This window comes from Notothenia coriiceps, unplaced genomic scaffold, assembly GCF_000735185.1.
Source record: "Notothenia coriiceps isolate Sejong01 unplaced genomic scaffold, NC01 NC01_scaffold00032167, whole genome shotgun sequence".
NCBI classification, from domain to species: Eukaryota; Metazoa; Chordata; class Actinopteri; order Perciformes; family Nototheniidae; genus Notothenia; species Notothenia coriiceps.
This window is the reverse complement of record NW_011364868.1, coordinates 24,179-39,688: the sequence shown is the minus strand read 5'-3', so window position 1 is coordinate 39,688 and position 15,510 is coordinate 24,179. Positions and strand designations below refer to the sequence as shown.

At 39.2% G+C, this 15,510-nt stretch overlaps 1 protein-coding gene across 1 annotated transcript; it reads right to left on the bottom strand.

The window, feature by feature from the left end:
* Nucleotides 1–954: 954 nt before the first annotated feature.
* Nucleotides 955–11,884, bottom strand: LOC104960684 (inhibitor of nuclear factor kappa-B kinase subunit alpha). Its single transcript, XM_010788835.1, has 16 exons — nt 11,756–11,884; nt 11,162–11,280; nt 10,843–10,937; nt 10,504–10,621; nt 9,402–9,471; nt 9,213–9,301; nt 9,046–9,135; nt 8,696–8,820; nt 5,781–5,888; nt 4,881–5,016; nt 4,522–4,716; nt 2,759–2,861; nt 2,445–2,568; nt 1,411–1,562; nt 1,239–1,300; nt 955–1,153 (listed from the first exon to the last, which is right to left on the bottom strand). Exons 2-16 carry the CDS (start codon nt 11,264–11,266, stop codon nt 1,040–1,042), a joined length of 1,686 nt encoding a protein of 561 aa, XP_010787137.1. The 5' UTR covers nt 11,267–11,280; nt 11,756–11,884; the 3' UTR covers nt 955–1,039.
* Between the last annotated feature and the right edge of the window lie 3,626 nt (nt 11,885–15,510).

Genomic DNA, 15,510 nt, shown 5'->3' with positions numbered 1-15,510 from the left:
CGATAATTATCGGCCCGATAATTATCGGTCCGATATTAGGAATTATGACGTCATCCCGATAAACCTGATAAAAGTATTAATAGCCCCGATAATATACAATATATTTTTTGGGTAAAAAAAAAGAAAAAAATACTGTGGTGTGGGTGGATTGGGATGAGGGGCGCTTGTTTTTCACTCGGCTTCTCCCGTTTTGCCAGTACTTTGGTATTAGTGGTTTAGGAAGAGGGGAGTTTTTCACAAATCCAGCGCTCCCTAACTCATGCCTGGCTGTGACGTAAATGGTGTGCGGCCGTGAAGCCAGGACAGTAAACAAACATGTTGTCGGTAGTATGGGACTATTTCAAAGTTTCAGAGTTAGATAGTTCGCTTGCTATTTGTATTAACAAATGCAATGCAGAAGTTCCACGAGGAGGGAAAAAGGCAACGAGCTATAATACTTCCAACCTGATTAGTCACCTGAAACATCGACATCGCTACGATGGTGTGTTAAAAGCGTACGAAGACGCCTGCGCTGCTAAACTAGCGGCAAATCCAAAGCCAGCTGCAAAGGCACCGGGGATTTTACCTATCGACGAGGCTTTTGAAAAAGGCAAGAATTTTGCCAGAGACGACCCCAGGGCTAAAACGAGAAAAAAACTACAGGTACTTTTAATATATATATATAATATTATTATCGGTTATCGGTCTTGAGAAGCAGGAAGTTATCGGTATCGGTTTAAAAAAAACAATATCGTGCATCCCTAAAACCCAACAACCCAACATCTTAACTCTACCTACGTTTCCTGTTTTGATTGAATGAAAACATGTATTCATTCACTATCAATTATTTTTCCACCATCCTTGGAAACCTTTTTTAGAGAACACAAGCAGCAAAAAGCTAACCAATCCAGATCTTGCAGTCTTGACATGTATCTCTATAGCCCTGACAGGAGGATTCATTGAAAGACCCCTGGTTTGGTTCCTGGTGGGGACCTTTGTTGCACCCCTGACACTTCGGCCTTAAACCAATCATTTCTTGTGTAAACGACCACAGCACAACTCACAGCTGCTCCATCTTGTCTCCTTGGCGCCGAGCGTACGGACTCCTCTGAAGCTCCACTATCTCCGAGTGCAGAGCCATGATCTCATCGTCCAGATGGCTGACCTCCGCCACCTGCAGGACAAACCGGGAATCAATCACCAAAAGGATTGCAGAGAGACATTACAGGCCAAATTTACATTTTGAAAACAAGCCTTACCTGAGCAAAAGCCGCAGCTCGTTCCTCGTTCTCCTGCCAGGCCTTCAGCATTTTTTCAGAGGCTTTAAAAAAACATACACAGCTCATTAAAACAAAACTACATCTTGCTCATTTAAAACAAATATAGCCATATAAATGTTCTCCATTAGAGGGGTATTTAGTGAACACTCACAAATGCCGTAGTGCATCTGATCGCTGTATTTCTCCAGGTCGTACTGGATGCTGCTCTTGAAGAAGTCCAGCTTGGCCTTCAGCTGCTGAGAGAAGCCGAACATGCTGTTCTTACACCGGGTCAGGTTGGTGTTGTAACGCAGGAGACTCAGCCTGGAGGGAGAGGATGGAGACCATTTAGAATAGGAATGGTTTGTAAGGAAGATCAAAAGCACCATTACAGGCTGGGGTTAAATCCCCTGGTGCAGAGCCCCCGATGTGTCTGGTGGCCACATCAGGCAGAATGAGCAGTCTCTGCAGGTGTGTTTGGTAACAAGGCCTGGGACCACACTGACTCTTATCCTGTTCCACATCCATTACTTTAACCCACATCTCTTCAATCTCCCCATATGCAGATATTACTTGTACTCGACATTCTTAGCCGTGAAGTTGTGTACATCCCTGGCCTGGACAATATGTTGCAGTTCTGCACAAACTCTTTCAATTTTTCATATCTTTTGTAAATGTCTAGATTTGAGATGTTTTTGTCTCTCAAATATTGTGCTTGTGTTTATTGTAGAACTTCAACAACGAGTCAACAAATCAATAAGTGGATTGAGAGAAAATGAATCTCTTAAATTAACTATTTGATAGTTCATTTATAGTCAAACCAATTTCTATGTTGTTTTCAGTTTTATATTATTAAACTGAATACCTTCCCATTTTGAAGTGTCAAAACAGGGCATTTAAAGACATCACGTTGGACTTTGAGAAACTGTGATGACATTTCTTTCACCATTTTCAAACATTTCATAGACAAAAAAAATCAATTTCTAAATATCCTGGCAGAAGAAACAACAATGAAAAATGGTGTTGGTTTAGCTTCATGCAACAAATCACCATGACAAAGTACTGGAATGTGCAAAGCTACTTGGAAATACAACTTTCTTCTGATTTATATGAAACTGTTTAACTAAAAACAAATTGTCAATAAAAATAACAACAAAGGAATATTTGTCATGTTGTTGTGGATACCAGATGTATCATGTGACTCACATGGCAGCCCTCTGTCCTTGGAAAAGCCTGCTGTAGTCATCCTTCAGCCCACAGATGTAGCTCACTGCTTCTCCCCAAACCTTCTTCAACACCACCAGAGGCAGCTGGGTCTTTGCCTCTTGCACTGCAGAGTTTAAACAAGATGAGAGTCGGGACCAAATAGAATCCGTCAGAGAATCCTTTTTACACAAGCTAACTGACACAGGAAATAAATGTTATCTTCTGATGTGTTCAATATAACGAATGCATGTTATGCTTCGAAGTACCAGTTGGCTTCTTTGTCTCAGCATGAGCACACCTTACAATAGACTCACCTATAGTGTTGACTTTATCCGGCAGTTGTCTGGCGCTAAGGGGCCCGGAGTACTTGGTGATGCTCTTGTCAAACAGGTAGACGATGTAGCTATCCCAGCCTCTCTACACAGGAGAGAAGAATGTACACACTTATACAGCCTGTAAGTGCCTTTCCTGTCACTTCAAACAGCATCATGGACAGATTCAAAGTCCCTTAGAGCACATCCAGTAGGCTTCTGTGAGCCATGATACCTGCAGACACAGCTGTTTTGTATCATTTTAGTGCATTAGCACTGACAAAAATCTTTTACACACCTTTGCCTGTTTTTTAAGGGTTCCAATGGGAGCCCGGCTTAAAAGGTTAAAAAAAAGTGAGTGTTTGCTTTGTTAGCAGAAGGAAACTGGTAGGGAAGTTGAAGGAAACAACAAAGACAGCAGCTAGACTTCATTTGGGTCCTTGAAATCATCCAGGACACCAGCTAATGAAGGTTTTAACTCCAACAATTAACCTGAGTATAAGAAAATGAATGGTTTGGATGTTAAATATAAGTTGACTGAAGTTTCTAAGGGTAAAGAGGAAAGTTACAGCAGTTAAGGGTGATTCGGCTGTTATCTAAACTGCATTAAAGTGAACGTACCACTAGGCCTGTCGCGATAATCGATAAATTGACTTATCGTACGATAAATAAAAATGGACTCGATAACTTTTCTGAGCTCGATAAATTGCCGTTTACATGCGTGTTTGTTTACATAAGGATGTGACCAGCATTTTAGCTAGGAGCGCTGTGGCTGCCAGACGAGCTGTGGCTGCCGGCCATGCGCGCTGTGAGGGGCGGGGCTGACACACAGCCAGGTCAGGACACTCTGTGTGCACGTACAGCAGCGTAGCAGCCAAATTAATAATATAGCGACAAGCGGGAGACAACCTGTGACTTACTCGCGGGGAATTTAAAGTGAAATGGAATTGGTTACAAAACATACACATCTCGATTCTCCGGTGTGGCAGTATTTTGGATTCAAGCCAAATCAACGAGGCCAACCTACGGACTTGAATGAGCCGGGCGGTGTGTCGCATTTGTTTAAAAAAGGTAGCGACAAAAGCAGGCAATACCACGCATTTTAAACTACACCTAAAACACAACCACTCCATTCCGTTTTCCCAGCTGGTAGAAAACACGGCAGCTGGAGATGGAGAGCCCCCACCTTCCCGACAGTTTACAATCAAAGATGCATTTGCCCGACAATGCAAACATGTTGGTGTTCCTTGCTCGAAAACTTCGAAAAACAGATTTGGATATGGCCTGTTGAGGCATCTGGGTCTTTGTATGGACAGTGGACTGAACACATGAATGTTGTTTTCAGGAGATCTTTTTTGCTTGTGAGACAATGTGTGCTCATATTGATTTATTTATATATATCTATATAGAGATGGATAGATAGATGGATTGAGAGCTCTGTTTTCCAGCCTGAGTCTATTTAATTTATTGTTTTGGTTGTGTGTGATTTAATTAATTTATTATAATTTAATTAATTTGTTTTATTTATTATATATCATTTATATATTTTAATATTATTTCACATTTCATTTGCAATGTTGAATGTTCAATAAAAAGTTCTGTTTGAAAGGATGTACTAGAATTATTATGATATATATATATATTATCATTATGTCAGTGGTCTAAAATGGTCTTACAATGGTGCCGACAATATTATCGTTTATCGCAATAATTTCCAGGAACATTTATCGTCCAACAAAATTATTTATCGTGACAGGCCTACGTACCACTCCATCCAGGACACACTGTGCGGCAGGCTTCCTGGGGTCCAGGGACACCCCCGTCTCCTGCAGCAGCTCCTGGTTCACCACCTCAATCTTTGTCTCGGCCTCGATGCGCATCTGTAGACTGTGGAGACTTTCCTCTGGAGTCAGCTGGAAGGAGTGGACCTGAGCTGTGGTCATGTTCAGGATGTGGACAACCTGGAGAGAAATTAAACATTCACTGAACTGTTTGGTAAACTGAAGATATATATAAAGCACTCCAACTCATCATTGACAGTTCAAAGAAATCCAAAATTGATGCTGATGATGTTGTCATTTCTATCCACGGCTGAATCCTAAGATAAACTCAGTCAGTAACTCACCTTCATACTGAGTATCTGCTCCAGCACATTAAAGCAGGAGGGTTGCCTGGTGTCAGGGTTGAGTTTGCCTCCTCGCTGGACAGGATCCCACTTTAACATGAGCTGCAGCAGAGATTCCAACGGCTCCAGCAGTGTGCTAAAAACAGCAAATAAAAGATTGTTCAAGGAGAGAAATAGATACTAAGACTCCAAATACTGAACTTACAGTTTGCAACAATCCATATTCATAGTTTTGAAAAAGGGCTGTACTTAAAGTGATTTTCACTTTATTAGATTAGATTAGAATCTTTAATGACCACACAGCCAAGCTGGTAGAATTCGTGTTCAGTGCAGATTATTACAGCTTGTTCCATACAATTCAACATACAATAAACAGACAATAAAAAGTACAACCCACAGCAAATACATACATCATGACATATATAAATAAAGTTCAAGGTGTGATTGATTGTGATTGTTCATTGGGGTTATTTAGAGTCCATTTAGTGTCCGTATTGCAAAGGGGAAGAAGCTGTTTTTGAAGCGGGCAGTTTTGGTGGACAGTGACCTGTAGCGCCTCCTTGAGGGCAGAAGTTGTATATATCCCTAAGCAGCCACTGCGGGAATCTAATTCTACAAATAGTATAATACTAATAATAGTAATATAACAGTGCAGCCTCATTTTAACTGTGCCGAATTAAATACCAACTTTAAACACAAGGAACAGACATGAAAAACACTGTCATCATACATAAGTAGTACAACATTTCATTGGCATCTCTCACTGCAGTAATATAAATAAAGACCATGCACTGCAATAATTGTATTCCATGTCAATGTACATATCGACAAAAGGTTATAAGCTTTACATTATTTGATCAGTCTTTGAAGAGATATGTTTGCCAGTCCCAGGGTCCTCACCTGCTCAGATTGTTGGGGTAGGGGAGGTGTGTGGAGAAACGGACTTCCCCATTAGGTTCCTCTACAGCCATGATGTCTTTTGGACCTTTATTCCTCACTTTGCTGGCCCTGTGGATGGGAAGAGAAGAGATGTTGATGATGGATGACTTAACATCTATAAACAAATGCTTTTTATTTTATGCCACGCATAATCAGTGTTGGGACTAACGCTTTACAAAGTAAGTATTTTTGGCAGTAACTAGTACTCTAACGCGTCATTTTTTAAATTCAGTAACTCAGTTACCGTTACTACATGGTGCGTTACTCCGTTGTTATTTTTTTTATATAGTCTCGGCTCCCAGACGTTGGTGAGCGCCGCCAACAGCGAGGTGAACAGAGATGAGAACTGTACCTAAGTACAGTACTTGAGTAAATGTACTTAGATACTTCCTGTGTCACATGCGGAGACGCGCTGTGGGCTTGTTTGTGTTTACTAACAAGACTATCATGGGGGCGGCGGAGCTCAAGTCGAGTTTTTCCACCTGGAGATATTCTCACCATTTCACTTTTGTCGAGCACAAAGAAAAGAACGTTTTAGTTAAATGTAAGTTGTGTCTTGGCGGGTCAAAGATCCTATCTACTGCCCAAAACAGCAATTCAAATCTGTTGAAACATCTGCAGAAACAACATGCTGGGACGAAGCTAGTAGCTAAGACCACAGACCCAGACTCAACCGACACCACTCCACCTCCACCTAAGCAACAGCGGCTGGATTTGAACCGAGGGACTGCTGGCCAGGGAAAAGTTGATAAAGCCATTGCACGGTATGTTGTAGAACACATGCAGGCTATTTCTACTATTTCTATCGCTATTTCTTGATCAACAGATTGTATTATTCTCCAATGCATGAAGGCTATAAGGGCATTAATGGGAGCCCTTTTTTTAATTAACTAATGCGTACTTTTTGTTGTAAGTAATCAGTAAAGTAACTGAGTTACTTTTTAAATGAAGTAACTAGTAATGGTAACTAGTTACTGTTTTTCAGTAACTAGCACAACACTGCGCATAACAGCACAGTAGTAAGATGGAAAATTAAACATTTCACAGTGTTCACAAACACTGAGTGAGGAACTTTCTTTCATTGGGTTTTTGAGATGTTTTCTTTAAACACAGGGCTACATTTTTTATGCATGAATGATGATTATTGTTAACTCACTAGGTGTTGGGCTGGCTGCCACACTTGTATTTTGTCAAGAGGTGAAAGGTGAGATCCAAATGTTTTGTTTTATTTTTTGTTTGCCAAGTTCTCATTTCTGGGATTTGGCTCCACCTGCTGGCCTTTCCTGCTTATTATTTGTCGTGCCTCAGTGTTCTTAATTGTGTTGCTTTCGTATCTTATTGACCTAAACCATGTTATTCGACTTTCTAGCAGAATTATTACAAGTGTGGGACCTAATATACTCTTAATGATTTTCAATGCTGTATACTGGATCCAATGACAAGTTGAAAATACTCCAAATATCAAATGAATTGATTGCAACACAAAAAACATACTCATGGATTACCGGTATTATCATTACCTGCCATCTGATTTATTAGGGCGACACCAGAGTTTTCGTTAGCCGGTAATTACCCGACTTTCTAAATCTCTCCGGTCATCATTTCCCCTTAGCACAATACCGCATCAGTTGAGCCACTTATGTGACAGACAAGAATAGTCCATTCTAATGTCTAACACTTAATGTGGAGAAATGGATGTCCTGTATGGGTTGATTGTGCATTGATCTGTTGGTAATGCCTCGGGGTTCCGGTGGGCATGTAAACAAATGCATAATGCTGCGCTATACTTTGCGGCCTCACCCGGTTGCATAGCGACGCTTATTGTTTAGGTCTCTTTTGATAAGCAGGTAGTCCTATCATTAGCTAGAACTAGCTAGATCTGATCGATATGGACATAAACGCGAGTGAAGTCTAATCTGATGGGAGAGAGAGATCAGCTGCTGCTGACGAGTCGACAGGCAGCTCTGCATAATCACCTGCAGCAGTGAGCGGAACAAAAACACACACTTCAGGTTAGAATATCACACGTAGCTATTTTAATTACCTCTCAAACTACCTGAACTAGTTATAGATATGTTTAGTTTTACTGTCGGGTCACTCATTACTGGATCAGCGAGCTGCATGAGATACTGACGGGCTGTCAGGAGTGAGAGAGAGCACTCCGTTTATTATTCCCGTGTTATTGTAAGTTACTGTACACTTTTGAATAATGTAGTTAATCTACAGTACTATAATTAGTTTGGTTAATATCGAATCATATCAATTTGTTTTAAAGCTCAATAAATAACAAAGAAGACCTTTGACCGGCACTTTTCTAATTTTGACCGGCAAAAAAAAATTCTAACGGAAACTCTGGGCGACACCCATCATGCTCTGGGTTTTGTTACTGCAATTGCCATGAATTGGGGGTTTGGGGGACATAAGCAAGTAAATATAATGTTGCTGTGGAGTCAGTTGACCTAGTTAGCTGTGTACTACGACTTTGAGGCCTGTTTTGACTTAGTAAGGCTATTATTTGATGTCTGCGTGTTCAGATTTGATAGAGTTGTAACTCAGATGAGTTTTGACACAGAATATGAAATGGGGCACTGAGGGTATAAGGTAATTAATTTATCTCCATGAGCTGAGTTTCACACCTTCTGCTGCTGCAAACACTCACTGTGTGACACTACAATAAAAAAGTGTCCCGTTGTTTTTAGAACACCAGCGTGAACACGTCTCACCTCACTCAGCATCTTTGCCTCAGCTCCTCCCTTTGCTAAGCCTATGCTCTGAACTGTCTTTTGATTTATGAGCTACTAAAGTCTCTATCTAAAATAAATCACTCCCGCTCGACATGTAGATGTCCTAATGTTTTGCTACTCAGTTCAACTCACCACTGCACAGGCTGCAGGTTGTGCAGGAATGGGCGGAAGCCGCAACTGCATTCAAATACCATGGTGCCAAAGCTCCAGAAGTCAACAGTTACAGTGTATGGCTTATTCTCAAACAGTTCAGGTGCCTGCAGAGAAAGCATGCAATTCAACATGATTCATTTGATCCACAAATATGTTATCTTGCATTTTACATTTTTCATTTACATGGAAATAAAACGATATAAAACACAAGCATAACAGGACCCCTTTAAGGTAGTAGAAATATTGAATTATTCTAAAATATAATTAGGATGATTCATAGAACTAGCATTATCTGATTGTAAAAACAAAAATGGTCTTGGTTTGCTTACCAGGTACTGAAGTGTGCCAACAAAGGAGGTACACAGACTGCCCTGGTCCAGGTCTTTAGCGTAGCCCAAGTCAATGATTTTGTGAACCAGCTGCAGAAGAAGAACATATTAATAAAACAAAGTTGGTTTACTATGTGAGGTCAAACAAAACCAAACTGTCAGTTTACCTTTCCGTTGATATCTTGCAGCACTATGTTTTCAGGTTTAAGGTCTCTGTGTATGATCTTGTTTTCGTGCAGATACTGGATACCAGATCCTGGAGCAGAAAAAAGTGGTTTAACCGAATTATGATGATATTCTAATAAAGTACACATCTGATTGAAGAAGCCTCATAAAAGAGAAAACATTGGTCTTACCAACATCATTGAGTAATGAAAGCACTTCACTCTCTTTCAACCCGCAGCAGTTTTCAGGTTTGCTCAGCAACTGTAACCCACACACATGTAGTTCTGTTACATCTGCATTTAATCTACATTACATAAATAGAAAAACACTCTCATACAACATACTACGGTTGTAAAGTCATCTGTTTATCTGATGGAACTTTAAACATTGGACGTCTGCACTTTGACGAGTTTTACAATACTCTAAGCCGGGTACATTTGAAATACGTGTATGTCTGCACTATAATGGCCTCAATCAGAGAGAAAATAAATATCTGTTCTTCTCCTTTTTTTAATCGGAACATTTTTTAAACTGTGCATCATAGCCAATATCGAAATGTATAAGACGAACCTAGCCCTGTAGTCTGCTGAGTCTCAGCTGGTAAAAACATCCAATTGATCTCCTTATGCCCTCGTATGTTTTGTTATAAAACAACCAAACGTATATTTAAATTGATTCACTACATAGCATTCAATTTGATTACAGCATAACATGCCAGATCTGACCATGTCAGTTGAGAAGACCAACGATTGATTTGCATATTGTCAGTCAAATCACTGCATCTCCCTTGACAGTGCTGTCAGCAACCCAGCAGGAAAGACGTTCTGGGGTTGCTTCTAAATTATGATCAAGATTGATTTTTTTTAAATAGGACTGCCTTGAAGTCTGATATTTTACCAGATGATGAACAAAAGCATTAAAACAGGTAAAACATGTTGGCTGATATAGACGTTTAGTGTGGGGCAGCTACTCTTCCGATGAGCTGATAATAATTGGGCCGGGGTGCGTGTTTTTTTTGTTGTTTTTTTTAAATAACATTTGCAGGTAGGGGTTCTTGTAGAAAATAAATCAGTAAAGCCGTTTCATGGCTAAAATAACATGTGAGGTGATTGTTTGAGGTGTATCCACTTATGAGTTGAACCTCTGAGTTGAACAGTTCTGTTTTCAGGTGAGATTATTTTCTATTAGAATTTATTGAAAGACAAGAATGAAAAAAATGCAAATTCAATTTTAGATTTATCTTGCTTTATGTGGATGTGTTATTTCTTATCTTCCTTCCTAGGTGAAGCTCACCTTCCTCAGGTCTCCCCTTGAGCAGTACTCCATGGCCAACAGTGGAAGGTCATTTAAGGCTATGTGCCTCATTTCCTCTGGGACATCTCGGGCTGTCACGACATTGATGTTATTCAGCCTGGAGAGAGAATGACAGGTCAATGCAGCATTACTTTGTATTGGTCATACAGATGGTGCTAAGTCATCCACTGAATGTCTGCAGTTTTAAATTTATAACAAATTATCACTTTGAATAAGTATGGTCACTATGATTCCAGGAGAGAACAGTATAATGTTGCTATAAATCAGTGTGAAATTTAAACAAGTAGTATATAAGAATTGTATAAATATAAGACCGACTTTTTCATGATCTGGATTTCTCTGCTCCATCTGTCCTTGTTCCTTGGTGTGAGCTCCAGACGGCACATTTTCACAGCTAGTTTTTCATTTGTTTCCTACAAAACAGGAGCCAAAAAGTCCATTATTGTTGTACAGAGCATAAAAGCTTACCCCAGAAATAGCAGTTTGTGTGTATCACCCTCATAGATGTCAAAAAAAGAAAGAAGACTTTAACAATCCAAATAGGAAGTACCGTAAGTTCATAGTGATGCAGTTATCATAGTGGTTGTCTTGCAGGGTTTTAGTGTTCATTGTCAGGGTTATATGGCTCTAAACTCACATGATGTTGGTACAGGTAAACATGGGCAAAACCGCCCATTCCCAGCCTCTCTTTCAGCTCCCAGTCTCCGCAGTTCTGGTTCTGCCTGAAGGGAGGTTTCTCCATTTTTGTCACCCAGGCTGTGTATAAATGACATGTACATGACACAGTTAATTTACATTTCATTCAATTTATTTTTAAAGCATTTATGGTCACAAACAAATGACGACGTTTGAATTCCTACATAGCTAGCTTAGCTAAATACAACTAAGGGCCGTGGCTACATCCTGGAACAGTTATGTCAGATTACATCGTAGTTTGCCCAATACCGAAGTCATGTTGTAATATTGTGACGATTTGGTACAGGTTGAATTTAAGGTAGCTGCCAAACGAAAACACTCACTAAAAGCTTTTTATTTATTTGTTTTTTTCAATGGCTAACAGATAGCTAGCAGCAACGTAAAGAGTTTAGCCAACCAACAGCAGCCTAGTACATTGCAGGAAATAGACGTGCCCGGCTCCTCTAGCATTATGGCTGACAAATAAAGGCTTTGACGCCAGTTAAGTGACATTTAAATGAACGTTTCCGTTTCTAAAGCGAGTTTTGAGACTTACGTCGTCTTTCTATGAAAGTGTCATGAGCTGTGTGTCGGTAAAACTGCGTACTGTCCGGTTGTTTTCGGTTCAATGCAGCAGCACGGTGAGAATGTGTACTTTCCTGGGTGACGTCACCAAAGTGCCCGGCTGTTGAAAATGAAACAGTGGTGCGATCAATGACACAAACACCTGCTGCGTTTGGTTTAAAGACACTACCATCAACCGGTTAAGAACCCCAACAAATTAGTATTTCCTTCCCCTATACCTCCCTTTCAGATGGAAATCGTGTACTTTGTACTCCACAACATATATTTGATAGTTTCAGTTTATTAGCATATTTAGATTATGTATACACATAATTGCATTAATAAATGCAATAATGTGCATTACTCTAAAATGTGTCATTCTGCCTAATGAGTACTTGAACTTTTGGTACTATTTCACGTGATTGGCTCAGAGTAAGTTGCTTATGTTTTCGTAAACTAGAGGGGAATAACAAACACCAGTGTGATCTTGGTGATTTAGTAGTTACACAGGCGGTGCCCCCCGGTTGTAATTGTACAACATTACTTTTAAGCTATCCTAAAAAAGTCAGTAAATGTTTTTTGTTTTTTTTAAAGACTACATTTACATAGTCACAATGCTATTTGGTATTAAATGTGTTTATAGGTCCTGCCCTCTGACCATACACTCACACAACTTCAGAATCTTCAAACGAGCAACATCTCTTTGTTTTATTGGACTGGATTTGTCAGATTCAAATAAGTAAAATGCCACAAACAATTATTTTTGTGATTATCACTATGTCTAGAGAACATGTACATATTCTGTTTTTGTGGAATACATTCATCAAATTTGATTTTGAGCACCTTATGTCTTTGTTGCAATATGGAAATAAAACACAAATAGAAATATAATGTCTTTGAAAATTTACTATAACTAAGTTCTAAATGTGTCCTCTGTTAAGATTTTTTAATTATGACCAGAATTGAATAAATGAATAGATTATTTCTGATAGCAGTATGTGAAATTATATCAATATTTTAAACTCTACCTGTATCTTATCAGTTAATTAGTTACACAAATACATTTAACTCTTCTCTGGTTTTGGCAGAAACAGTTCTTTCTGAAATGTGTTGGGACTCTTGGATGTATCCCTTTCAGTATGATAATTAGCCTATTATCATTAGCCAGACAGCATTGGGTGACTTGTTGAACTGGTTTATCTGTGCGTGGGTGTAGGTATTCCTTTTATTATGATAATAGGCAGTATTGTATGACTTGTTGCATTGGTTTACCTACATGTATGGGTGTAGGTATTCCTTTAATTATGATAATAGGCTGCAGGATGTGATAATAATAATAATTTTTTTTTTTTTATAGCGCTTTTCTCGAACCCAAAGACGCTTTACATTTGGGGGGAATGCCAAAAAGGAGAAAGTGAGTTTGAGATGGAATCAGAGGACAGTGACACTGCTATGAGTAAAGAAGAGGCAGATGACCCAATGACGGCCCAGTCAGTGATTATGTGGACATCGAGCCCAAACCAAATAAACAAACCAAGCCCTGTGACAGATATCGCTGGCTGGGAAAATATTTTATCAGTCAATACTGATTTTTCTGGTCCAGATTTTGGGACTACCATTGCATTACTATTTAATAAATGACTATTCATAACAAATATGACTGATGTGTGATTATTATTCATGCTGTATACTGATATAGGGCTAAGTAAGCAATAAATCCTGCAAATTAGCCCTTAGTTATTCAATATATTTATTCAGACAATGTGAGTAGAATTCTGCTCCCACCTAAGGCCAACGTTGCAATATTACAAAATTTCCCTAAAAACAAAATGTAAACAATTTGAAAACTCTTTCATTTCTGCTCCAGAGGCTCCCTACAACATCTGAAAGGTAAACAAAAAAAGCTTTACATAGTTAGAACATTTTGATGCTAATACACTACTTTTTAACTTTTTATATTTTGATATTTAAAATGTTCATTCCTGTTTTGTAAATTTAAATATTAGATCCATCACAAGGGTGATATCCCACAAGTGGTTGAGGAAGTTTTCTCAATTCCATTGGGCCCCGTAGAGCCTGAATACGACTCTTTCTATTATCTTGTTGGTTTGAAAAGGCTGCATTACTTACAAGGCATTGCTGGTAACTGACCTAACTTGATTACCCACCTGTTCCTGTGCATGCATTTGACTGGGCCCCAACAGGCCCCGTCAATAGTTGAATCCTGCCAAAGTATACTAGATAATGTAAGCCCTTATTAATGTGTGTAAATGATATGGATCCTTTACACAGATAATAAATAATGATGGTGATAAATAAATAAAATATCAGTTTTTTAAGGTCTCCGTACAGTAAATGACAATGTAAATACATCATTACCAGTAAACATCTTGAATACATTTACTTGAGTGAAAGTATGTCAATATTATCATAAATATGTACATTTTATTAAGCAGCAAAATGGGCTCTTTTCCTGTTGTATGATTGTATATTATATTATAGGATCATTTTTACTGTTACTAAAGGATACAATATATTTGAATGTGGCACCTGGTCAAGGTGGAGCCACATGGATTGTATATATCAAAACAGTGAATTGATATGCTTAATATTTTCAGACAAAAAGATAAAACAATTGTTGAAAAAAATGCCTTTGAAATGTAGCGGGTCAAAGTATTTAAATATTCAAAGAGTTTAAAGAGCATATTGTGTTTACTTTCAGGTACATATATTGTGTGCCTCTAACTGTTCAAAAAGCTCTTTATTTTTCACCCTCTGTCTGAAACCAGAGTCCATTCTGCTCTGATTGGTTAGCTGGCCAGCTCTGTTGGGATTCGTGAACTGCTCAGAGATGTCCCGCCTCTTAGCCAATAATGTACTAGTAAAGTGGAAGTGTGTGGGAGAGAAACTCCCTCTGGAGGGAACACATGGATTTTAGCCTTTGCGGGCCATTTACATGCACTAAAAGCTATATAACACACTACAGGAAAGGGAAACTCCAAAAAGTATAGGGCCCCTTTAAGTACAAGTACCCTTTGCAATGTACATTCCACACAATGATGTTCGGACACAGTAAACCTTTCAAAACACTTTATTTTCATCTTCTATGCCTCCCAAAATGAGAAGCTCACAAACAACATTTCCTTGGTGAGTTTAAACAAGGCAGTGACACGTGTAGCTCACTGTATGTGTACCATTAAATGAACATTGCCTTACCTGCACCAGTCTAAAAAACACTGAGATGGATCAGATCAGACCTCTACATGTAAAAACATTTGTATGAGCTGGCTCTCTAAAACACAACAGCATACAACAGCGTTAAATATAGACATTTCCTTCATTCACATAGAAAGAAATGTTAAAAAAAAACGACCATGAGCTCAAGGACAGGAAAAAATATGTTGACCTATCTTAAATATTAACCCTTCGTTTAATACTCAAACCATAATATAAATTAAAACAGGCCATAATATCTCATGCTTTATTTACATTCAGAGATGAGGCGTTCATGGGCAGAAATGAATGTTTTTTAAAGGACAGCTGCAGGCATGCACTGCTGCTGTAATAGAGGTACTGTACCGCGGTGAACACACTTCATCAGGGTGACTTTCACTAGAGCATCACACAGCCGTCTCCAGGGGAACCAGCCATCTCCATGCTAACCAGCGCCATGGAGATCCTGCAGCTGCTCTTTGATGTAAGTGAGCAGTGATAACACATGGCAGGAGGAGAGGGGGGGAGTGGGGG